The 26,672-nt window shown below is 34.5% G+C and overlaps 3 protein-coding genes across 3 annotated transcripts in view; 2 read left to right on the plus strand and 1 right to left on the minus strand.

Annotated features, from left to right (window-relative positions):
- The first annotated feature begins 14,920 nt into the window (after positions 1 to 14,920).
- On the plus strand, positions 14,921 to 15,722 carry LOC135649030 (ethylene-responsive transcription factor ABI4-like). Its single transcript, XM_065167126.1, has one exon. It carries the CDS (start codon positions 14,921 to 14,923, stop codon positions 15,692 to 15,694), a length of 774 nt encoding a protein of 257 aa, XP_065023198.1. The 3' UTR covers positions 15,695 to 15,722.
- Positions 15,723 to 19,790: 4,068 nt separating this feature from the next.
- On the plus strand, positions 19,791 to 20,522 carry LOC103998283 (FCS-Like Zinc finger 17-like). The gene is made up of 2 exons (XM_009419714.3): positions 19,791 to 20,127; positions 20,215 to 20,522. Exons 1-2 carry the CDS (start codon positions 19,847 to 19,849, stop codon positions 20,384 to 20,386), a joined length of 453 nt encoding a protein of 150 aa, XP_009417989.2. The 5' UTR covers positions 19,791 to 19,846; the 3' UTR covers positions 20,387 to 20,522.
- Positions 20,523 to 20,848: 326 nt separating this feature from the next.
- The window catches only part of LOC135650282 (transcription factor bHLH133-like), a 5,829-nt gene continuing 5 nt past the window's right edge, over positions 20,849 to 26,672 (minus strand). Inside the window, exons 1-9 of the mRNA XM_065169573.1 lie at positions 26,462 to 26,672; positions 23,602 to 24,537; positions 23,428 to 23,511; positions 23,260 to 23,349; positions 22,990 to 23,160; positions 22,728 to 22,793; positions 21,906 to 21,971; positions 21,753 to 21,821; positions 20,849 to 21,364 (exon numbers count right to left, since the gene is read on the minus strand). The exon at positions 26,462 to 26,672 is cut by the window's right edge and continues 5 nt beyond it. Of these exons, the coding sequence (XP_065025645.1) occupies positions 21,131 to 21,364; positions 21,753 to 21,821; positions 21,906 to 21,971; positions 22,728 to 22,793; positions 22,990 to 23,160; positions 23,260 to 23,349; positions 23,428 to 23,511; positions 23,602 to 24,279 (1,458 nt within the window). The 5' untranslated portion in view covers positions 24,280 to 24,537; positions 26,462 to 26,672 and the 3' untranslated portion in view covers positions 20,849 to 21,130. The remainder of the gene's footprint in view (positions 21,365 to 21,752; positions 21,822 to 21,905; positions 21,972 to 22,727; positions 22,794 to 22,989; positions 23,161 to 23,259; positions 23,350 to 23,427; positions 23,512 to 23,601; positions 24,538 to 26,461) is intronic.

The raw sequence follows: 26,672 nt of genomic DNA on the forward strand, positions 1-26,672 counted from the left end.
CAAATATCTTCAATATCCACAATCTTAGATGTACCACTATTTCCCATTCTGACATTACCAAATTCACCAGCAGTGTAAGATTTGAAAAAATCACCATGAGAAGTAACATGAAATGAAGCACCAGAGTTAATTACCTAATTACTATCTTAAGCTGCAAGACTAACACAACTGTCATCACAAACAATAATGATATTACCTTCGGCAACAACTGTATTGGTCTCTTTCTCATTTTTTTTCATTTCATTCTGTTCTCGCTTCCAAAACTTACACTCTTTCTTCATATGACCTGGCCCGTTACAATAAAAACATTTGATATCTCTTCTAGACTTGGATCTTCCTCTATAACCATGTAGATTTCTGTTATGACTTCTTTCACATTTTTTTTATTTTTCAGTAACAAATGCACCAGAAGAAGATTCTTCTTGTTCTTTCCTTCTAGCATCTTCATTTAGCAAATTATCTTTAACCACATCTATAGTTAGAGTCTCCTCTGGTGTGCAGTTATAAATTGTCACCACATACGTTTCCCAACTTTCTGGTAAAGAGTTGAGAAGTAATAATCCTTGAATCTCATCATCTATATTTATTTTCATAGCAACCAACTTGTTTGCAAGACTCTGAAATAGGCTTATGTGCTCAACAATGTTACCACCATCTTTATACTTTAAATTTACAAGCCTTCTGATGAAAGAAATTCTATTTCCCACTATCTTTTCATAAAGAGGTTTTCTTACCTTTGACAAACAATATCAGCTCTGGTTTCATCAGAAATATGCTCATGCAAGTTTATATCCATCCATCTTCTAATATAGGTAATAGCTTTTCTATGTTGAACTTCACATTCTTCATCGTCCATAGTAGAAGGTTTATCTTTAACCTTGATATGCTTATACAAATCTTTGCAATAAAGCAAATCTTCCATCATACGCTTCCAAGTGGAATAATTTGATGAGTTTAATTTAATCATATCATCTAACTGATCCATTTCAATCATAAAAGAAAAACTAGCATCAAATAACCTAGCTTTAATACCACTTGTTGGGAAAAACCTATTAATACGGAATAATTATTTTCCCTCTTTGTGTATCAAAATTGTATTCCTCATAAAAATGCCAACTTGATATCAAAATGAAAATATCAACTAGAATAGCATAAACAATAGAGCAATAAATTAATCACATAGTGAGACCAAATTTTTAACGTAGAAAACCCAATATGGGAAAAACTATGGGACCGTAGTCCACCTCAAACTTCCACTATCAATAGTAATGATAACAGGTTTACAGTAAATCTTCTCTAGAATAACCAGAGGATTACAATAACATCAAGAACATAGATCTTGGCTCAAGAAAAACATATCATCATCATATAGATGTATCTCATCAAAAGAGAATTCTAGGTCTCACAAAGTGGGTATAGTAGAAAAGTACATCAGAAAGGGTAAACTATAGATTAACACCATTAGAACTGTAGAGCTTACTGCAAGGATTCTCTGTATAAAATTTGGGCCAAAACTAATAACGTTTGGCCACTGATTGTTAAGTAGAAAACTCAATATCCTAATTTTCTCTCTCCTCCTCTGTCTGTTCCTTTCTCTCACCGTGTGTCGCCACAGTTCACTGCACGCTCTCGCTACACCGATTGCCCTCACGTCTTCTCTTTTTTCTTTTAATAATTGATTTGGGCTCAAAAAACCCAATTATCCAAGCCCACATATGGGCTAGACCCAACATCACCACATTATTGGTCAGAGTTGGCAACCATGTGGTGAGCTATAATTGGTGGGTGAGTTCCCTATCTATCATTTATCTTCCCCCAAAGATACATCTTGGGCCTTTCTCGAGATATCGTAGGCGGGCCGCTAAGTGTTTTGGTAGTTCTTGCAGGTCGTGCTTTTAGTTCCCCACCTTTGAAAGTGCCTTAGGCATATCACCTCACCTAAGCACTCGTTTTCCTTTTCGGACTTCCAAAGAACTCGCTTACCTCTTCTTACTAGGTTGGGAAGATGTCTTCTTCCAACTTGTTTGAGTCTCAAACTCTTAGCCAAAATGATGGTTAAGGATGTCGAAGTGAAGGTAACTTAGGTCGGGCATCGTCCATTTGATCCGATGTGCAGATACCTCAATATATCGATGCACTAGAGGTTGGGCATAGGTTCCCCCTCCACCCCTTTATTTTAGTGTGCTTTCACTAATAGAATATTTTTCTTTCCCAAATGGCACCAAACTCATGGCACTACCTAGTTGCCTTCTCGGGGAGTATTGTTATACTTACATAGTCCTAACTTTAAACTTGTTTCACTCCTTTGCAAGAGGGCCAACGGTTACTATCGTGTGGCCCAAGAAGGATTCACGATGAAGGGGGCCTCGACTTCTAACAAGGGTTGAAAAGGACGATACTTCTTCATTAGTATTGGTCTAGATAAGGGATTCAATTTGAATTGATTTGCACACACAATCATCAATCCCTCACCCGACTAACGAGGAGAGTCTCTTCCACAATCAATTACATGGATGAAGATTGGTTCATTAGGGGTAGTTTGAGTCTTGCCCCTCAAGGTATAAGTCACTTCCTAAGGCATTTCTCTTCTAGCTCAGTGGATAGGCTTCTATGCTTAAGTTGCTTCTGTTAAGGAATGACTCTCAGGGATCTTAAGAAGAGGGCATGACCTCCTTATCTAAGGCGTTAGTTTGTTAACCCCTAATTAGAAGAAGAGGCTATCAGAGATCTTAGGAAGTAGATCCCTAAGTCTGAAAGAGCCAATGCAAAAGATGTCTCGAAGGAGAGAGCTCTGGGACCTTTGTCGACATCATCTAGTGTTGTTTACAATGCTGAAGGTGATGGACTTTCTTGACTTAATTAAGGGGAACTCACTGGAGACATGTTGGGATGGTCTGAAGGCCTCTCATGTGATCTAGAAGGATGACCCTCAGGCCACTAAGTATCTTTGGGGGCCTTGGTTGCCCCTCTAGAGAAGGTGTATAAGCTATCAATTGAGATACTTATCGAGGTAGTTGTAAAGCAAGAGTCCTCATAAGTACCTCCTCGAGCATCTCCTGAGGCATGTCTTTCTCTTTTTTTTTATTCAGTCATTACTATTATATTTTAATTGACATGCTTTCTATTTACAATGCCACCTTTTCTTCATGGCACTAGTGGATCAAGTCAATGACTCAAGGTTTATCGTCACCAATCAAGGAGACGAGATCAAACAGTTTTAGATCAAGATGACCAAGTTAAAAGAGACGACCAACCTACTAGAGGATGGGCTACTCCGGGTGACAATCCAAGAACTAAAGGAGCAACTCTAGGAGCATGGCCTTGGGTCATGGAGTTGGTTAAGTAGCTCATGGCCAAGGTACTGTTGTAATTGAAGATAAAGATCGAAGCAATTCAAAGATATTTTTTAAAAAATATAAAATTAAAAAATAATTTTAAAAGGCAAATCGAAGAGGTTTCAATTCCGTTGATTTTGGTTCTGGTTCAAACCAATAATCTTTTAATATTAAAAAATAATTAATAATATTAAAATTTTATAATTTTATTTTTAAATTTTATAAAAAATGATATACATCCATAATGAGTATAAATGTGTAATGACAACCAAAAATCTTGATATAAAATCGAGTAAAATTATAACTATTTAATCATTGTCGAATAGGAGGTTGTTGTCTTCGTAGTTAATCATTGGTTTCATTTTACACTCTTTGTCCATTCATTAAAGCATTCTTAAGCTCCAATTCGATCTGGTTTTATCTAGGATCCATTCTCCCACGATGAAGGTTTGCTCGATAGCTACTGTCGACATTGGAGTTGCTAGTCCTTGCTTCGTGATCTTCACTAAAATTAAAAACATTATTGTGTATCATATCTATCATTTAAGAATAGGAAACTCTTGTAGTGTTGTCACTATGATCAAAAGAAGTTGGTAGATACATATCAGTTCCAAGTTCGGATCTCCTTGATTTTTTTTTTGTTTAAATAGTACTGCTCGCTTAAAAATTTTACTATCCATGGTTCCAATATACTTTCGATCTATAGATTCAAAAGTTTCGGATGTACCATGTTCTCTACTATAGTTAGCACTATAATGGTCATATAAGTTATTGATTATTTTTTAATATTTTTAATTTTATCACCAATATCAACATCTACTCCTAAGCTTCCACAATAAATGGATAAATAATCACTTAAGCTATCTAATTTAATACAAGGGTAAAAAACACATGCAACTAAATAAATTGGTAGAAATTCAAGAAAATAAATTTATCCATTTTAATTTCATAGTCATTATTGTCATATTTAAATCATTACCATTTTCATTTTTTAAATACACCAATAATATTAATATAAACAACTAAAAAATATGTGCAGCAAGATAATAAATTATTTCACACACATTCCAATTCTATGAATATAAATAAACTTGCCTAACATTATCGGTAATAAAAGTACATAATACTTTTTTATATTCAAAAGATTATTTAAGCAATTCATATGTAGAATTCCTTTGGGTACGAACATCTCTAGAAAATCTTTTAGGTCTTTTGTCATTTAATTTACAAAATCTGATCTATTATTTTATTACTTAAGATGATCCCACAAGAATAAAATATATTATTTAATAGGATAAAAAAAAAAGAGGTATTAAGTCCATCTTGTATATATAAATTCAAAATATGATAAGCACATCTAACGTGGAAAAAGATATCACCAAAAATAGGTTGATAAACTATTTGTAATTTCAGAAGATGCAGTATTTGCCGCTGCATTATCAAAACCAATAAAAAAAATTAAAAGTCAAATAATATTCTTCTAAAATTATTTTTATTATTTTATAAATATTATCGATTTTATGTCATTCATCAAAAACTCTAAAAGCAATAATACATTTTTGTATAGTCTAATCACAATTTATTCAATGACAAATGACCGAGTGCAATAATGCATTTGCTAGTGATCACTCTATATCAACACAAATATAAACATGATTATTCAAAGCTCAAAAAAAATTTTACAAATATTTTTTTAAAATAAAAATAATGTAAGATGTGAGTAAGAGTGATAAAAGAAACTCCATATGCAATGAGATTTTAAATCTCGTAGAAATAATTAACAAATCTAAATTTTTCATCGAAACTAAAAGATATATGCTCAACGGTAATTAAACTAGCTAATGCTTCATGATTTTTTAATAGAAAAAAAATAAAAATTAGGATAAGTAGGGTACCCAAAAATTTGTGTTTGACTTATCTTCATATCGGTTTGTATTGGATGTTTTTTCTAATATGCCTTCGGAATGTTACAGATCATCCTCCTTTGACTTAAAAAATTACGTTTGACTTGTCTCTATTTCGACTTGTGTTGAAAGAGTCATCAGTGTTGTAAACGTTTTTGAAGTATAGCTTGAAGATGTCAGACTTCAGTATGGTTGTCATCTCGGTGTCCTCCAGATCAACCTCAATGTGTTGGCTTTCTTGAGTTGCTATGATCGGATTTTTGAAAGCCTCCTCGGTGGTAAAGTGATGGGTTTCTTGACTTACCATTAGATCAAGATGGATAACTTCATAAGTTTAAGAAAGAGCTTAAAAGAGAGCTTAAGAGAGAGTTCAAGAGCATTGAAAGGTTAATAAATGCTTAATCAAAGGTAGGTGTGAAGAAGCATGAAAGATTTGAAGTGTATTTATAAGATTTTTAGATAATTTTCACTGTAGAAACATGAGCCATAGGGTGGTGGCTCATAACAGTCATAGAAGCGTAAGATTGGGCTGAGAAAGGTCATGAGGGGTCAACTCGACGAACCCGACCCGATCACTAATGGGTCAAGGTCTTCTTGACCTGTGGGCAACGAGTTGACCCAACCAGTGGGCAACGAGTTGCATGGATTTAAAGTTAACATTTGAGTATCTCACGTATGTGATTTAGGGCGATCATGATTTCATCCACCATGTGGATTTAAATATGAATATAAGTTATTCATAATAAAAGTCATTAGCTGGCTTAGTTAGATTGGATTCTGCCTTCAGTATTGTCAAAAAAATAAAAAATAATTTGATGATCGATTAACGTCAATCTTAAAATCAATCGCGACGATTCATCAAAGTTGAAGACCAATTTGAAGCTTTTTTTGGTCAATTAGCATCGATACGAGGAATGAACGATAGATGGTTAAAAAAGGAAGAGTGTGAGAAGTATCACTTGATGCAAAAGGATGATAATGTGATACGCATGATTTTATGATAATCAAAATAATTTAATTATCCAGATACATTGTATTGTATACATGGCATCAAGTGATCATGATATAGATATAAGTGAAATCTTGTGTATCTCGTGATGGTCATAAGTCAAATACAGAACTTTCTTTGCATATGATTAAAATGATTCCTAGGCACTGTATGCATGTTGTGTAAGTACATATAGTTGTATATTGAAAAATATTTTAGAATAAATATTGCTTCAATAATAACAAAAATAATAATAGATAAGTGTAAATTTATTATTATTATTATTATTATTATTATTATTATTATTCATTAATAATTGGAAGAATTTTTGAAAAAATCTCTTTTTTTTTTAATCTTTTCTCGAGAAGTGCCTCCTATTTTTAGAATTTCCTTACCCTAACAGCAACTTTTTTTTTGTAATTCTGAGTAATAAATTTAAAACCTCTCGACAATATTTAATAAAACTGATTTTTTTTATCAAAACCAAAAGATAAATATTCATCAAAAATTAATCTAGCTAATGGTTTATGATTTTTTAATAAAAAAAATAAAAAAGTGAGATTAGTAGGGTATCTCAAAATTTACGTTTGATTTTTTTTCATACTGGGTTGTGTTAGTGTCTCTTCTCAATATGCATTTGAAAAATTTTATATCCTCCTTTTCTTTGAATTTGAAGTTACAAATAACATAGAAGGAGTCATCAGTGTTTTGGACCTTCTTAAAGTATAGCTTGAAGATGTCCAACTTGACTTTGGCCATAGTATTGTATTGATTTTCTTTAGCTTGTACTTGATATTGATATATTGACTTTCCTGGGTTGCTATGATCGAGTGATGACTTTCACTCATCATCACAATTAGAGAGAGAGTTTAAGAGCTTAAGATACCGTATGAGAGTTTAGCCGTGTTCAAAGAGTGCTTAATCAAATATACGAGGAAGAAGAGAGATTTGAGAGGGATCTTGATAGGGTTTTTTGGATATTTTTTTTTCCTAAAATGCATCAAAAACTAGTTATAATTTGGTTGTTAGAAAAGACAAATATATATTTTTCTAAAAATATTTTTTTAAAATATATTTAATTATAAAATAATCAAAATATCTCTTAAAATAATCATTAATATGATTATTGGAAGGGACAAATTAGTCATTTGCCCTTTCATCAGCCTATTTTTATTTATCGTTTGAGCCCACTATCAGTCGAACTTTATTTGATCGCCCGTTTTTATATTTTTAACAAACTATTAAATCAATAATTCGAATTAAATATAAATCATTATTTCTGATTTCTCATACCTAGGAATTGGAACCTATCAAGTCGATTCAATTATGGTTGGAATCCAATTGTTATCAAAACTATACAGGAAAAGAGAAAAAAAAAAGTGATTGGCTATCAAATCAAAGATATTTCAAAGTATTAATAAAAATATATGATTATAATACATATCTTTCGATGCTATCTAAAAAAGATCTCTATGCAAAGACACTGTCCTCCGAATCTGAATATCATAGTAACGTCGGTCTACAATAAAAAGTAAACACTCATCTTTTCTTATCTTTCTACAGGACTATTGTTATTTATGGTTTAAGGAGGTTGAGAGAGAAATCATAGTCTCTCAATTGTATCATGTATTACATACATCGTTTAGTCCCTAGAGATCCTATTTATTTTTAGACAAGAGCAGAAGGTCTTGGATAAGTTATTATGAGAGTTCCTTCTATCAAAGGCATCCCTTAAGAAATCCTACTATAATATGGACGTATTTCTATTAGCTAATATTTGTCATCAGAATCCAATTAGTTCTATTATATATCTTATCCAATTATAAAGAGTCATATAATCTAACAATCTCTCACTTGACCCATTAATTAATAAGATATAAAAATTATTTAAAATTAAAATAAATAAAATAAAATTTGTTTGAAAATAACTTTACCTAGATTTTGAAAAAATTGGAATAGCATTTTATACATGACCATGAATTTTAAAACAAGCCAATAAGTCTAATAAATATAATAATACTATATTAAATCCAACTAGAGTCATAGCGATTGTATATTATCAATATCATACTCCCTTCTATATACCACAATATTATTAGTCTTTTCTAATATAATATATAATAATTCCTTATAATTTATCTTATCAAGATAATCATGTTCTTGCATTCAATTATAATACACATGAATATAAATGTAAATAAGATAGCAGAAATAAATAATTATAATTAAGAAAAAAAATTAATAATAGCATCCACTTAAACATGTATCATCATATCTTTTATGGCTTGCTCATAAACCCCATTATAAGAACATGCTCTTTTAATATTTTAACCTATAAAGCTTTGGTAAATGAATTAGTAATCATCGTAGTGGTACTCAGGTTCTTAATTGATACTTATTATTTTTGAACTCTTTCTCTAACCACAAAGTACTTTATCTCGATATGCTTGGAATCACTAGAGTACTTGTCATTCTTAAGAAAGAAAGCTATTATAGTATTATCACAAAATATCTCTCATGGTCTAACAATTGAGTTAACCATACCAAGTTCTTAGATGAAATTTTGCAACTATAAAGCTTGAATTGTAACCTCAAAGTATACCATAAATTCTGCCTCCATTATTGATAATGTAATAAGTGATTATTTTATACTTTTTCAATAAATTGTCCCTCCAACTAATATGAATATAAATATTGAAGTGAAATTCCTACTATCGAGACAATTTATAAAATCAATATCTGAATATTCTGTTATTTCAAACTGATATGATCTTCTATATGTGAGTATATAATCTTTTGTCTCCTATAGATATCTCATTATTTTCTTTGCAACTTTCTAATGTTTCATTCTTGGGTTGCTATAGTATCTACCCAACATTGCAACTATAAAACTGATATATGATCTTTTACAGGTTTGAACATATAATAGACTTCTAACTACGCACTCAAAAGGAATACTCTTTATTTGATTCCTTTCTAAATTATTTTTTAAGCATTAGTTTTGGCTAAATTTTTCATCACTAATAATAGGTGTATCATTGGCTAAGTAAAGCTACATATTAAATTTCTATAAGATACGATTAATATATCCTTTTTGAGATAGTCTTAATAATCCTTGAGATCTATCCCTGAATATCTTAATGTTAATAACTTAGGCTGCCTTATTATATCAACCAACATAAAGTTCTTAAAAACATCTTGATTTCGTATAATAAACCAATATGGAAGCAAAATATCATACATATATAAGACCAATATAATAAACTTACTCCTACTAACCTTTAGATATATGCACTGATCAATAGTATTTTCCTTAAATCCGAATGAAGTAATTGTATCATGAAACTTTATATATCATTGTATTGTATGGAAGCTTGTTTAAGGCTATAAATGGATCTCTTAAATGTACAAGCCTAACGATATAAATGGATCTCTTAAATGAACGAGTCATTTCTAGAAATTAGAGAAAATATCTCATTGTAGTCGATGTCTTCTTTCTAAGAAAATCCTTTGGTCACAAGTCTAGCTTTATATCGTTCGATAGTCGATGTCTTCTTTTTGAGAAAAACCTTTGGCCACAAGTCTAGCTTTATATCGTTCGATAGTCGATGTCTTCTTTCTGAGAAAAACCTTTGGCCACAAGTCTAGCTTTATATTATTCGATATTACCCAATGAGTCACGTTTTATCTTAAAGACTCATTACAACCAACTCTTTTATAATTATTGGGTAATTCAACGAGTTCTAAAATACTATTCTGGTCCATTGATTTTAACACTTCTTTCGTTGTATCATACCTTTTTTTCAGAATCCTTGCTTTCTATGGTTTTTATTCTTATATCATAATTCAATTCTTGTAGATATACCACATAATCATCAGAAATAATATGTCTCCTTTTTCTTTGAGATCTTCTTAAAGTTATCAATTATAGTTGTTCTACAAGATCATTAGCGATGATATCAACATCATGTGAGAGTTCATTGATGTTATTTTATTATTCGCCCTTGTTAATTCTTTTATTGATTTGAGGAACAATAATTTCTTGAATAGAAGACCATACGGGAGAATTAATGTGAATCTCCTCAAAATTGATCATTCGAGATTTTTCTCTCTAACTGATTTCGTTATTTTTTAGGAATCTTATATTACCAGATTCTACTATTCTTGTGCTATGATTAGAACAATAAAATCTGTATTCCTTAGATTTTTCTAAATAATTAATAAAATATTCAAAAATAATTCTTGGATCTAGTTTCTTTTCATGTAGATTGAATATTCTTATCTCTACAAGACACCCCCCAAATATGTAAATATCTTAAACCGGATTTCCTATTAGTCTACAACTCAAATTGAGTTAATAGAACCGATTTTTTAGGAACCATATTCAAGATATACATAGTTATCCTAAGAGCTTCACCTCATATTAACTCAAGTATAGGGGAATAGCTTATCATGCTCCTAATCATATCCATAAGAGTATGATTTCACCTTTCAGCAATACCATTCTTTTGTGGCACACTTGATGAGGCATATTGAGTACAAATACCCTATTATTCTAAGAATCTAGCAAAATGACCAATATTCTAACCAGATTCATCATATCTGTCATAAAATTTATTACCCATGTTAGATCTGACAATCTTATTTATATACACTTCAAGAGTGTCAATGACATTTTCATGTATTAGATAAACATAGTCATATCTGGATAGATCATCTATAAATGTAATGAAATACCTTTCTTTACTAAAAGAAATAATATGGAGTGCTCCGCAGATATAAGTACTAAATCTTTCAAAATATTATCCTTCACTAATATTTTAATTACTTCCTTAGAGATATGCGCCAATCGTCTATATCACAGTATAGAAGATATTTCATTATTAAAACTATATTTCAATTCAACATTTGATTGAAGGGTCAATAATGTGTTTGCAAACTCAGGATTCAAATTAATTCTGTACAAACCATCACATAGAATTCCAAAACTAACTTTTATTAAATTATAAAATATACTGAGTTTATCGTTACCAAAAGAAAAATAATATCCTAACTTATCAATTCTAAATAAAAAAACTTAATTTCTAGAAATGGTAGAAACAAAACATGTGTCGGCAAAATCCATTAGATGACTCGTCTCTAAGTATAGATGATAAGTTCCCACTGATATCACTTTATACTTTAGATGAATTCCCATAATGATAAATCTTTTATTTTTTTTTTATGGACTAAAAGAAATCCTTGTATATTATTAGTAACATGAGTTGAAGTACTAGAATCAATCTACCAAGTATAAGAAGGAATTTCTATAATGTTTGAATTGAAACATAGAAAGATCGAGTTCATATCTTTTTTTTCAAACCAAGACTCGTATTTAATGCAATCCTTCTTTACATGTCATTTCTTGTCACAAAAGAAGTAGTTTACTATAATAGCTTTCTTTTCATTAGTTTGTTTAATATTTCCTGACCTAGCAAATTTCTTTGATGGATGATGCTTCAACTTTCTTTTCTTGTTACCAGCTCATTGAGTAGTAGTCATAACATTATGAGAACTTTCCTACTTTAATCTTAATTATTCCTAAATATATATACTAATTAATTCATTCAAGTCTCATTTATCTTTATTTGTATTATAGTGAATCTTGAATGGGTCAATAATAAAGAGAATTCAGAATGAATTGTATGAGAAAAAAATTATCAACATTTCATGTCTAATGCTTTAAGTTTTATAGCTTTATCAGTCATATTGAGGATATGATCCTAAATTCCTCGAGTATCATCATATTGAGTCATAACTAGTTCTTTCATTAGTGTGTCAACTAATGACTTATTAACAGATTTAAATCTATCTTCAATAACCTTTAAATATTCTCATACGTTAGTTGTAATCGGTAATGAAGTCTTTATATTATTTGCAATTGTCATTCTTATGAACATTAAACTAAGCCCATCATATCTTTCTGAAGCATTTATTTCATTAACTTATTCCACAGTACTTTCATCACTCAAGTCTACAAGCTTTTCAATAAAAAATGCTAAGTCAAGATTTAATATGCTTAGTGTAAATTGCACATGCTCTAACCATTCTGCATAATTTGATCTAGAGAGTACAAGGACACTGGAAGTATGAGAATGTATGGATGGAAGTACCACTGCAAAATATAAAATAACATTAATTCTTTAAATTTCTAAGATATGATGAATTATTGATATCATCCATATTTCATGACATATCTAGTATTCACTTAAGATTATCTATGGAGGACTAATACCATTCTTGTGAAATAGTATTTGTGAAATAGTATTGCTACCTTTGGATATACAATCCTAAACTATAAGGATATCCAAAACAGTATTATCCTACACCATCACATAACTATTTGAAGTAGATTATCCTTTGCTATTATCTAAATATCCTAATTATGTGTGTTATAATAAAAATTATTTATTTAATATCATTTAAGACTAATTTCTTAATGTATTTTTATAAGCCATTAATCTAAATCATTTGGTGATTACAAGACCAATACAGTAATATAAAATATAACTTAAATGATCCTATAAATGACAATACCTTTATTGTAATTTATACCTCATAAGCTTATCATCCCAAGCCACTTTGGTAGCCACCGATTAGATAAAAACTTATAGAGATAAATTACAAATAATATTCATCAATTTTTTTAATTTTAATTTATGCTAAAATAGTTTAATAATAAAATAACAATCATAAAAATTATTAAATATTAATCAGCAAAAGAAAAAACTTATATGATAATTATAATCATGATGATATATAAATCATGCCTTCATGTAAAAGATAAATATTATTTCATAATTTTAAATATATATGTCAATAATTAAATAAATATATATAAATAATAATAATAATTTTATTTACCACATGCAAAATGTAATAAATAAGTCATATGAGAAAACTATAAAAAAAAAACCATAATTTATTTTTTTTAGTTTCACATAAAGTGTTAAATTAAACCAATTGATTTTATTTAATTTTAGGAAGTCTAGAATTGGGCTAAACATCAGCCCAATTAAACAAGTCGATCAAAATAAAAAATAATTAAAATTTAATCTTTTCTAAATTTTATCGAAACTAAATTCAATCAATAACTAGTCAAAATATAGTCATGATCAAATTCAATTAAATTATATTGATCAATTTTATAACTAGGATATAAATAAAAAGTTTTGAATTTCATTAGGGTAAAATAGTAAATTTGTTGATAGGACATAAACTAGAATAATGAGATTTATAAAGGGCAAAACTATCAAATGGATTAAAAAAGAATTAATACAAATTACAGGGGTATATATATATATATATATATATATATATATATATATATATATATATATATATATATATATATATATATATATATATATATATATATATATTAAAACCCTAAGGGGCGTTTACTCACAGGCAATCGTCGCCCCTTGCGTGTACGCGGGTGCCACCAATGCGGCTACTGCATGCGGGCGGTTACCACTTGGGTGAGTGCCGCTAGTGCGGCTATCGCCTGTGTGCAACCGTTGCTTGGGCGCGACCTTTGTCCGCGCGCTACCATCGCCTGGACATTAGACAAGGCTTCTACTTGTGCATGGTCGCCACTATGCGGTCGTCACATATGTGTGTGTGTGTTGTCGCATGTGTGGTTGTTACTTGCACATGGATGCCTACGCACTTGCGCACGGCTGTTGCAATGTGCATCCGGCCCGGTGCATGACCCATGACCATCGCCAGCATGGTTGCCACGATACGCGGTCAATCATGACGTACGACTCGTCGCCTGGTGGTCGCTCACAATCGTTGTTACTACTGCGGTGCGCATGTGCTACCTAGCGCAGCCATTGTCGCCTGCAGATCTATCGTAACGGTTGTATGCAACACTGTTGTTGTAGTCAATGTGACTACCATCGTGCTGCACAGCCATTGTCGTTGTCTCGTGATCATCGAAGGTCGCATTATAAAGAATCTAATATCGCTCATAAGCAAGCAAAAGGATAGAGTAGATAGATATTTAGATAAACAAAATATACAAATCAGTGAAACATCATAAACAAATAATAGATCTAAGTATTTAATCTCAAGAATCTAGGATCTGTTAGTAAATAATGCTACATGTAACGTGAAAAAGATCTATGATGCATACCATATATTATATTTATGAAAAAGATCTAGGATTGAAATCAAATAATAATATACAATATTTATGATGCATACCTTTCAATGTTGAAAAAGATCTTTATTTGATCTACAAAGATACTATTTTCTGGATCCCAATATCACAGTGATATATAATTTATTATATTATATATTTTATCCCATTAAAAAAGAGCACGTAATCTAATAATCATGCACTTGGTGCGTTCTTTATTCCTTTCCATGGCTGCAATGTTTGCAGTAATAGCTCTTCAGTAGCTGAAATCACTATGTGTGGCTTTCCAACCAAGCGAGGCAAAGGGAGGCTATCGATTTGCTGCTGCTGCAGCTTCTCAGCAATGCAGTGAAGACTGACCCCTCCCACTGCCCACGCTATATTAATGTTGCTGCACATGACCACCGCCCTTCTCACCCAACGACAGCAAAGCCCGAGGGACTCCCACTGAACTCTGCGCTCCTCTCTAATCTCCGAAGCTCTTCGTTCCCCGCGCACGGGCGTCGAAATGGATCATAACGAGCTCAATTCTCCAATAGAACAGTACCAGCTTTCGTTTCCAAGTTGCGCCGGCAGCAGTAGCAACACCACCGCTGCTAGTTCTAGCAGGAGGGGCAAGGGCAAGGATGGGCCGGAGAACGGGAGGTTCAGGTACCGAGGAGTGCGGCAGAGGAGTTGGGGGAAATGGGTGGCGGAGATTCGAGAGCCCAGGAAGCGGACTCGCAGGTGGCTGGGGACCTTTACCACCGCCGAGGACGCCGCCAAGGCCTACGACCGGGCGGCGCTCGTCCTCTACGGCCCACGAGCGCAGCTCAACCTCCAAACATCCTCTACCCCTGCAGCCGCGCATCACGTCGGCGCCACCGCCACTACCTCCTCCTTCACCACCACTCTCCGACCGATACTTCCTCGTCCCTCCGGCTTCCACTTCCCCATCGCATCGTTGGCACCCAACAACATCTCTCCTTTCCTAACCACCAACACGACCGACAGCACGATCATGGCCCCGGGCCCGGCGGCGGAACCGCCAAGGGTGGAGGTCGGAGCACTAGCGGCTGGCGCTAACCATCTCGGCTGTAGCGATCCCACAAACTTCGACGAGATGAGAGCTTTGGCCGGGTCGGTCAGCTCGAGCTTGTCCCGGTCATGGCCGCCGGTGATGACTACAGCGAGCTCGAGTTCGGCGCCGCTACTGTCGTCGCCATTGTGGGATTACGACGACTACGATGCCGTGGCTTCTTGTCTATGGGATGACACCGATCCTTTCTTCTTCGATATATGAGCACGAGGGATTAGGGTTTCCTTTTGCATGCACGATCTGATTCCAACAGTGAAGAATTCTTCGATTATATTGTTATTTTTCTTGAATTATTCGTATTATCCAGTTTATGTATTATATACTTGAAGAAACATAGCATGTTGCCTTGTGGTAGTACAACTCAAGGACATCTAAGCTAGGGTTTTCCGATAATGAATCATGGAAGAAGGATGTTTCGCTGCATGTAGGCAGAAACATGCAACTGATAATGAATTTGTGGGCTTGTTATTCCAAATGCATGATCTTATGCACTGGGGATAGCTGATTTTTCACAAGTAGAAATAGGCATATGATTATGCATTGGTATTAAGTATTTGTTTGTGATATTACTGAGGTTCATCTGCTATTGTTAGAAATCTTCTTCCTACGTATCATCTGCTGACAGTTAATTAGCTTGATTTACAATCAAATGCATTTCATAGACAATATTTATTACCTTGATATACGAACCATGTTGTAACACAAAGTGTGCAGCCATGCAAATCAAATTATTTCTGCCCCCCACCCCCCTCATGGAGTTCCCACCTGATCTGAGGTCGATTGAAACATATATGCCTTAGACAGGTATAATAGTTATGTATGAGTACTGAATGATAGATTCTATACCTTAATAAGTGTCTTCTTATTTTGAAGTCTTGCCATCATAATTAGGTTCCTTTTTGAATATTCATCATCATAATACCTTCCTGCAATCTCTTAACTTTGTCTGCAAAAACTAATCAGAGGAATAACAGTTTGATTTCAATCATACTGCAAGTGTTGTGAATGTGTCGTGTTATCTGAAGCTTGATCTAACTTAACAGCAAGGACAAAGGTTTATCTTACTGCATACATGTTCTTAGGTAATTAAAAGATCTAAAGAATAGGAAGATTTACATATTAGCTTATCAAAGAACACTTACAGCACTGTGTTCTTTGATAAGCTAATATGTAAATCTGCACTTCAAAATGATTTACATATTAGCTTATCAAATAAACTTGCAAATTTCTATTTGGAATTCAAACCCACTCAATTTTGATTTCTTTGGAGTATTTTTTGTATTATTCTTCACACTGAATACCCCCTCCTTTGAAAGTTGCCAATAATGTGTGTTGGTTTAGTCTGCCTGTTGCATGAGTCTTCTATTCCCATTGTTTGAGATATGAAAAGAGATGACATCAAGATCTAGCAGTCACTTAATTCTTGAATCAGTTGCATACTTGATCATGCACCATATTAATCATACAATAACAAACACTTCAATAAAATTACTTTTGAGTTGATAGTAGTAATAGGAAGACAACTTTTGGTATTACAATAAAATTACTCTCTTGTATTCCTTAACATTAATATATATATATATATATATATATATATATATATATATATATATATATATATATATATATATGTAATTGACTTGATTGCTAATGTTTAATATAATACAAGGTTGACTTGTACTCAACCATGGACATGTTTATAGTCTTTTAGGCCTTGCCCTTTTCAACCACTGATAAAAGACCACTCACTAATAAAATACATGGATACTAATCTCAATGGACATCCCGTTATTAATGAAGATTGCATGCTAATAAAATTAGTCATCACATTGGCAGAGAGTTTTTATCTTTTATAAACCTTTCTGGATGCCTCAAATAGTAATTTCTGATGAACCTTCCAAATCTATCATTGTAAATGAAAACAATCTATTGGTGGAGGAGGAGAATTGTTCTTGTATCATAAGTTTCGATCTAGTTTGTAGCCAGCCCAATCTCTCCATCGGACCAACTTAATTCAGGTTCCAGAAATGATCCAAAATCTAGTCGAGAATTTGTAGCTTTTGTGGTTTGGATCAAAGATCTAGAAAAAGGTAGATTGCAACTCCATGGGATCACGAATAAAGGCACAACGTGGTTTGATTAACATTAAAGAAGCATACAGTCACTTCAAATGATGTGACATTGATTGATGCTAACACTCCAACCATAGTGGTTATGATGATATGCCCCATGATATATGGCCATTGATGTGGACCTTATTGCACTCTTTCTGTGCAACATTGAATTGTTGTTTTAGTCTCAACATGAATCAAATGTATAGCCCCTCCTCCCACTAGGAAGATTAGGAAAATTCGAGTTTACATATGTCTGTGGATTATTTTGTGCCACTATTAGTGATTAAGATGCTATTTGAAGTCTATTTTATATGGATTAAGATCTCAAAAGACAATATTATGTATGGGATATTTGCTGCTGTCATCATCATGGTTTTGGATTATGTTTTTTCTTTATTTTATTGATTATTTTTCCTAATAATTTTTAGTGAAAGAAAGCTAAAAGGATCGAACTATCCTCCTCACATCTTTCTATAGAATTGAATTGTGACAAGCATTTCCTTTTCATGTTACAATGCATGAAGAAATATCTACAGGAACAAACATGACCAACAATGTCATGCATATAACTCTCAAACAGGAGTGAGTGATGATGAGAGAGGGCAAGGGGGCGATGCCAAACAGGCTAAGGAAGCACCTCAATCAAATCGTGCTTCATCATCATCATCAACCTCCCTCCCATGGACGGAAAGCAGATGTGAACAGCACCTCGTCATATCTACATCATGATGGAAAATGCATTGCTTTATTTTTATTTTTTTGTTTTTTTAGGGAACTGCAAACACATCACACATGGTGTAAATAATAATAATAATAATAAGGAGTAGAGATATTATTGAAAAGATATAATTAGCTCCATGAAGATTCTAATCTGAAAATTATTTTTCTGTCAAATAAAGCTATAAGAATGTTTTTATGAAGAACAAATGCTACATCTTGATAAGTATTTGAAATTAGATGCTAGAAATATATATATATATATATATATATTTACACAGTGAAATACTTTGATTGAGATGTGCAATCATGGCAATTAATGTGGAAGGTCAGTGCAGCAAACCTACCCCGGGGGCATTTAATCGTTCGATAACCTTCTGACCATTGCTATTCGGTGAGCTCCAAATCATGGTGACTATGGAGGTGATGTTGCCCTGCACACGCGTCTGGACAGAGGAATGAGTTGCATGAGGTGGGGAGAAAGGAACGGAGCCATGGTCCCTACTGTTCCCCTTTCTGCACCGAGGACAACAGAGGGTGTTGTCAGAGGATGAAGAAGGGAAGGGCACAGACAAGCGACGTTAGCATTAGGACAGGTCATGCGATGGAGTTCGACCTACAAATATAATTAGATTAAATTGATGATGTGTGTTAATCCTCATCAGTTTCACTTGGACTCAATTTATTCTCAACAGGTGGAAGATGCTCTCTCTCTCTCTCTCTCTCTCTCTCTCTCTCTCTCTCTGTGTGGCATAATGTTCTGTACTTTGTAGGGAAGCATTTGAGGCATTTAGGGTGGTCGAGTACACACGGATGAAGACGGACTCTACGTAGCCTTTATGAGAGCATCATGCCTCCAGCTTGGGTGTACTTCGTCTCTATGATGCCGATCTCCACTGCATGTGGAGTGCCTCGCTTGCCATGCACAACATATTCCACAGATTCTGCAAGCTTTTCTCCCTTTCTGTTTCCATCAGTTTGACTGGCCAATATCAGCAGGACTACTTCTTTTCTCTGTGTTCTTCATCAAAGATTAATGGCCCAATTCTTGAAAGAAAAATAGCATCAGAATTTTCTCTTTTTCTTTTTTACCTAATACTCTCACTCATCTATTCCTTTTTCCTTCCCCCTTTTTTTTTTATCTCTTTTCCTTATGATCTATATTGTATTATAATATTTTCAGAGAAAAAATGCATAGCAAAAAAGTATTTATAATTAACACACAGTTCAAAAATATTATGCTATCGTTGAAAACATAGAATCATAATATTATTTTACAAAAAAATGTACAAAAAACATAATCAAAATTTGACAATTAGACCCTTGTGATCTAAATGGATTCAAAGGTTTGCTAACATTTATGATAGAATTAAATAGTGATGTTACATAAAATGGATTCTAACATTGTCACATGGAAAAGGTGATGGATCCTGTTGTGGACAAGAAACGGTTTTAAGTATCCATCATAGGTTGAAGAGGCTCCACCGTTCCCACCCCTCGATTCTCCCTCCTTTCTCCTCCCACCATGCTCCCAAGAACCGAGAGCATCTTCCACCTGGGGGAGGAAGAAGGTGGTGAGGCTCCAGAGAGTGCAGCCGCCATCACAGAGCTCGATTGCTCCAAATACGAAGGCCTTCGTATCCTCATACAGCGTTCGGGACGACCATCCAACTATGTCGTCATCAAGTCTTTGTTGAAGCCATTCACATTCACGCCTATGGTTTCGCCACCACGGTTTGGCTTCCTCAGAGCTTGCTGCTTCTGCAAAAGGGAGCTCAGTCTTCACAAGGATGTGTACATGTACAGGTATTCTTCTTCTTCTTCTTCTTCTTCTTCTTCTTCTTCTTCTCGTTGTGGTGTTGTAGATTGATGGTTGTAGCTGAATTAGGGCAGGGGAGAGCAGGGGTTCTGCAGCGAGGAATGCCGTCGACGCCAAATCCTGCAAGATGAGAGGAGTGAACTCGGAGCGTCGACGAGGGAGAGGTCGAAGGCTCCTCTTCCTCGTCATGCTTCCACCGGAGTTGATGATTCTGGCCGACGCAGGAGGATCTCAGCAGTAGCCTAGAGATAAAACCATCCATCAAGAAGCACATCTGATCTTTGTTTCCTTTCTCGTCTAAAAAGGAAGAGAAAGCTGCATGTCTTATGACTCTCGCATTGTTGTATGTCAATAAAAAGAAATATGCTTCCAATTTTACTCACCTAATAAAGGAATCAGTGTGAACAAAGAGCAGATTCCATTGCAACTCCAAGAACATGTTCTGTAGATTTCTACCCTGTGAAGCAACCAATTAGGTTGATTTTTTTTGGGAGCTTCGTAACTCTTTTTAACTCTCTACAATCATTCTAATTAATAATCATCTTTAAGTAGGATGATGACGGAAGAAGGTAGATGATTAACTCGAGAGTTAAGAATAATTTAATCAATGAAGCTTAGAAAAGTTAGAGATGACATCGATCTAGTAATTTACTTGGTCTATTGGCAAGCAAATTTTATTAGTCTGATTCACACATAAGAACATGTATGTATATGAATAAAACTTGTAACATCCTCAACAAGAAAGTCTAATACATCAGTCAGTAGTAACTTAGAACAACCAATAACACTTTGATCAGCAAACTGAAATCTCTACCAGCAAACAAATTAGAAGAAAAGAAAGGGAGAACATAGCACGTCAGCTGGCTCTCTTCACTTGTCATTGGCTTGGTGAGCTTCCTGTTTAACGATGGAACCATTGCAGCCAGTGTTGCAATCATGGTCATGGCAACTCCTGCCGTCCATGGAACTGTGGCTCATTACGGGTTTTCTTCAATCTGGTGGGGTAGAAGTGGAGGAGGAGCCTTTCTGAGTTGATATTGCGGTGGCAAGTGCAATCGGCATGAGGCAGAGCCCTTTGTGTTGAAGGTACTGCATGGCAGTGGTGACATTAGTTTCCATTAGCTTCACTACTTCCTTTTCAAATGCTAAGCTGTCCCCTGACTCGGATATATCAGAACCTCCTTGCCCAACCGACGATGACCATAGAAGCAGACTGCCGGAGCCCTGCAGAAACGAGAAATGATTGAAGATAACCAATAAAACATTCTTTTGCTAAATCTATGGTGACAGTTCGTGGTAGGCCATAAAGAAATGGATCCAAATGAACTCCTTAATCTCTATGTTCTCTATAGTCACAAGGAGATGATGGTAAAGTGGTCAGTTGCAACGCTGGCTTGGATTAATTTTTCCCTACCTTGCTGCTGAAGAAAAAGGCAAGTCAATTTTGATCATACCTTTGTTTGATCGAAAGAAAAAAAGGCTAAAATCTTTACTACTATATTTTAAAAAAAGATAACCTGTTGATTAGACCAAAACAAAGAATAAAGAAAAATGAGAACAAGCAATTACTGTTCAGATTATTAATCAGAAAAGAAAAGCAATGAAACAGCACCTCAGTTTGAGTATCTGTCAGCAGGGGAACAACTGCTCCAGTTGCACCCAGCCTGCTCATGCTTAGAACCTTCAATTAACATATTGCAGAAAAAAAATGAGGGAAAAAAGCAAAGAAACAAAAAGCTAATTAACATATTGTAAACGTGCAAACCTTGACTTGCAGTTGGAGGAATTTTACATACTCAATGATTTCATCAAGCATCGATGCCTTATCAGTCTGCAAAAGGAAAAGTGCATGCTTCAGCTACAAGCAACTCTTCAGCTAAGGGAGAATAAAGAGCTTATGATATTCCTATATAATATAAAGTTTGAGTCCGTAAAGGAGATATTTTCCATATCAAATGGCAAATATATGCAGACAGATTCTAATTTTATAGCTTCAAAATTATTAATTCACATTGGTAGATAAAGACATGCTGCACTATCTAAACAACTTGTTGTAGAACCATGAGAACTAGATAATAAAATAAGCAAAATCACGATTCTTCTTGGCATACAGAAATATGGAATTTGACTAGAAGCAGCAAAGATCCCCCATAACAACCTACCTGTATGGTTACACGGACAGCGGTGGTACTACAGGCAGTAGCATAATACCATGACATGGTATTGCAAAGGTGAACAGTTATCACCTTCAAGCTCCAGTTGGACTGCAACTCATAACAATTGACTCAGCCTGATCCAACTCTCAACTCATGTACTTAATTAAAATATTAACTCAGCTGCTGCAACTCAAAGGACTCAAATATCCTTATAATCAAAGCTATTCTAATTCTAGTCTTGCTGTATCTTGACCTATGCCAAAATTTTATTATTGCAGTCAACATAAATATAGCACTAAAGAGTTGTCTTCTCTCGTTTTTTTAGTTGCAGAGAAAATAAGACTTCCTTATAGTTGTTTATTGAAATAAAAGGGAAGAAGCATGCAACAAGCTCCACAGAATGAACAGAGGGAGAAATGAAGGTCAAGTACCTTATTGGAACTGGGGACAAGCTCCTGTAAATTCTTCATCCTTTCTGCAATTTTTTCTCTCCGGAGCTGCATCAAATGATTGACACTTACAGATGAAAAATATTGATATGGGAACCATGTCATCAACAAAAATTAACAAAAGATATTTGAGTCCAGAAGTAAATTGTGAAACCAACCAAGTAAATAACCAAGTCAAAGCAAATTTCGTAGGCTAACCAAGTACTTTACAGTGCAAGACACGACAATATAAAGGCATGCTCACTCGTTCTGCAATACTATGTGGATCAGTGGCCTGGCCACGTCGAGCTCTTGCACGTGGCTTGGCAGCTCCATTGCAACCACTGGCATTAGCGAAAACAGCTTGGGATTGGGCACCAGTAGAGGTGTTTATCTGATGATGGCTGGCATTATGCCTTTCAGACAATAATGATGGCTGAATCATGAAGCACAGCATATGCATCAACCAAAAAGAACAAAAGCTACTAAACATGTCGATATACAAAGATTAGGAAATAAATGTTGAGCAGAAAACCTGTAGAGGGCTTTGCATTCCTGCCATTTTACTCAATACCATCATCGATGATCCAGATGGAAAACAGGGCGAGTGCAACCCGTTTTGCTCCTGCAATTCTATATAGGTTAAATTGACTCATATGAAATGCTATAACAGGCAGTAACTAGAAAGACTGGTTTAGAGAACCTTCTGTGGCTGCAAAGCACTAGGGATCAAATTTATCTGTTGCCCCGCAGAGAAAGAAGAAAAATTGTGTTGCTCATTTTGATCCTGGAAAGTCATATCATCTATAAGTAGGTCTTAATGATAAACAGTCAGTAGGACAATCTAAGCACAATTCTTAAAGAAAAGGCTACTCACTTTAACATCTCGAAACTTCCCATTCTCCAGACTTATTTTGCCTAATATGTCATCATGGTTTTCATGTCCTTGATAACTGAAAGCTGGCAAATTTCCATGTCCAATAAACGAAGAGACACTTGAGTACGATGAAGGCCATACTATTGGAACTGAGTTAATCGAATGGGCATCTACAAGAGACTGTGGAAAAGCAGATAGTTCACTACTGGTGCTCCCAATTGAACTAGATATGGCCAGTGTGGTATGTGGCAATGCTGATTCAAATGATGCAGATGTTGGGTTACTATCAGTGACCCCCTCTAGTGAGAAAGTTGTAACCTGAGTGTCATTATCCAGTGAGACTGAATTTGAAGTTTGACAATGTAAAATCTGGTGATATAATCTTTCACCAGAATATAGATCTTTGAGAATTCCATAGTTTATCTTCCCATCTAATAAGATTGAAGAAGTCCTTTCATGCCCGTGCATATTTAAATCTTCAGCATCTGCATTGCCTACAATATTACTTGAAGATACACTGCAAACCGATGGGTTCTTAACTTCTCCATATGATTCCACAGAATCAGCAAGCAAGACATTTGTCTGAGGTATGCTTGTATTATTCCATGATGCCTTTGAAGAGACATTTCTATCTGACCATGTTGGAGATGATATGAAGGAATTAAGTAAGTCATCCATTACAAATTTCTTGACTTGTAATCAGGAACAATGAGCCTCTTAGAAAGAGAATTTGACAATTCTATCAGAAGAACCAGTCATAAAAAAACTGATACTGACTTATACACTTGAACCCTTCATCGTATCAATGCCAGATTGCAGCTCTGTATGATGAACTGTGCAGTGGAAGCGGTTTTCCATTATCTAATCTGGAAACTGAAGCTGTTGACACTGTTGTGCCTAATAGCATGAATAAATTTGTTCAGAACATAACAGAACCTGCGTGTAATAAGAAATTTTATGAAGAGAATCGTTACTGATTGACTATAGTCCAAAACACACATTTGGTATATCATTCAGAAGCGAGTCTCGAAATTCAATGGTTTGTGGGTATGATATTCGAACTAATATAGGCAATTTATTTTCCTCTAAAAGAAAATACAGCCTATTAGAGCATATACAACTTAGCAAGCCAACTGACAGTATAATATCTCAAACAATAGCATGCATGAGCAGTATTAACTTGATCATTTGAGTGGTTTCCAACAATCAGAAAAGTCCTCTTTATATCCTTTCAAGTTACATTTTTTCTGTAATCTATTGATACATACATTCCACCCATTATCATCTCGTAAGACCTTGAGGTATTGCTCAAATCTCAATGTTATCAGATCCATCGAGTTCTCTAAGATCTACATGTGTTCCTTGTGCAATAATAATCCATGTAAAGCTAGAAGTTAGAGCAATACTTTTACCAAATTGCAGATGATTCTAATTAGATGCTATTTGTTCAAAGTAACAACCATGCCACAAAACTCCTGATCACCAAATTCAGACTTATAAACAACAATATCCAAGATACTAGTTAATAGTATGTTGTAACATATTTATTTATCAGCTATGAGAAAGGAAAACATCAGTTAAACATCAAAGATGTATTTGACTTGTTATGCTGTTCATCTCTGACCATTCTGAGAGAACAGATGACAGAAAACAATGACTGCATTTAAGAAAGAAAATTAAAGTATACACACATGTAACCAGAAGTTTCTAATAGTGCTCAGAATTCAAGCTATATAAAATGCCTGGAGAAAGAAATATATATTTCAATGTTAGTCTCAATGTTATGGAGCCTCCTGCAAGATTATTCTCTATTACAGAAGAACAATGACAAAGTTAACAAGAAACAACCTTAGAAGAATGAACCCAGTAATTGCAAAGAATTTCTTCAGCAATCAAAGTATCACAGAGTTGGAGATTCTATGTCAAACGCAGTACTATAGATGATAAATGTTGATTCAGCTAACAGAAGTACTACCACCAAATATGAGTCCCCAGCATTTCATCACGAAGGCAATGGTATCTGAGGTCATTAGTAAAGGTCACACGTCTGTGGACTTTCAAGTTTCTTTCATTTATGAAGTTTCACCTGCTTCTGACTGCTTCCAACTTCAATAGATTAAAACTAGCCTTTGGAGATTTTTCGTTTTCATTTCCTTTGGAGACAAAATAATATCAGCCCATCCCTTTTCTCAATTCCACCATCAATCAACAGTTTCCTGAAGATTCCCATATAAATGCTATACACGCTCTCTTCCTGACTCCTAAGTATTAGAAGATAAGATGAATGACATAGGAGCTCCTTGACAGGCTCTCTCTGTTCTCGGTTGGTCCACATGGTGCAAATACAACTCTGCAGTTCTTATCGAAACGGTCATAATTCATGCTTGTCTTGTTTGTTTCACCCTGAATTATCTGAACCAAGTACGTTGCGTCTCTACTTCCCACAACAAAGACGATCGAAATTTGAATCAATTTACTCTAATTCATGTCAAGGAAGTCACTCTAACTAAATATTTGTATTCTAGAGAGCAAAACAGAGGAGAAACAAAAATCTCAGCATAGAAATGGCCCATTTGAAAGGAAAAAGAAGACAGACGAGAAGAAATAATGATAGCATAGAGTAGCAAGCAAAATCAAACAAACTACAATTCAACGACCACGACATGCTTCAAGATCAAATTTTGACGCAAACCCACACGGAACAACGGCGACCCAATCGCAGATCAACAGCTATCGCTTCAATAACACACGCACACCCGCGCACGCAACATTCATCGGATTGCTTCAAGAATTGAACACGAACGACCCTAAAATGAGCAAGAAATCGAAGCAGAACAGAGCCGGAAACCACGTGATTCACCTGGGAAGGGAGAGAATTCCAGCCCAAACGGATTGCTTCGATTCGTTTGCGAGGAAGGCCGAGAGCAGCGGGCAAGCTTGGGAGAGTTAAAGAAGACGATCAAACAAAGCGAGAGCCGAAGAGCTCTAACCGCTCCGGCTATTTCCAAGGAGGCCGAGAGACGTAGTGTGAACAGGGAACTCGGTAGCGTTAGGTCCCGCTGTGAGTCTCC

Source organism: Musa acuminata, chromosome BXJ3-9 (assembly GCF_036884655.1).
Source record: "Musa acuminata AAA Group cultivar baxijiao chromosome BXJ3-9, Cavendish_Baxijiao_AAA, whole genome shotgun sequence".
NCBI classification, from domain to species: Eukaryota; Viridiplantae; Streptophyta; class Magnoliopsida; order Zingiberales; family Musaceae; genus Musa; species Musa acuminata.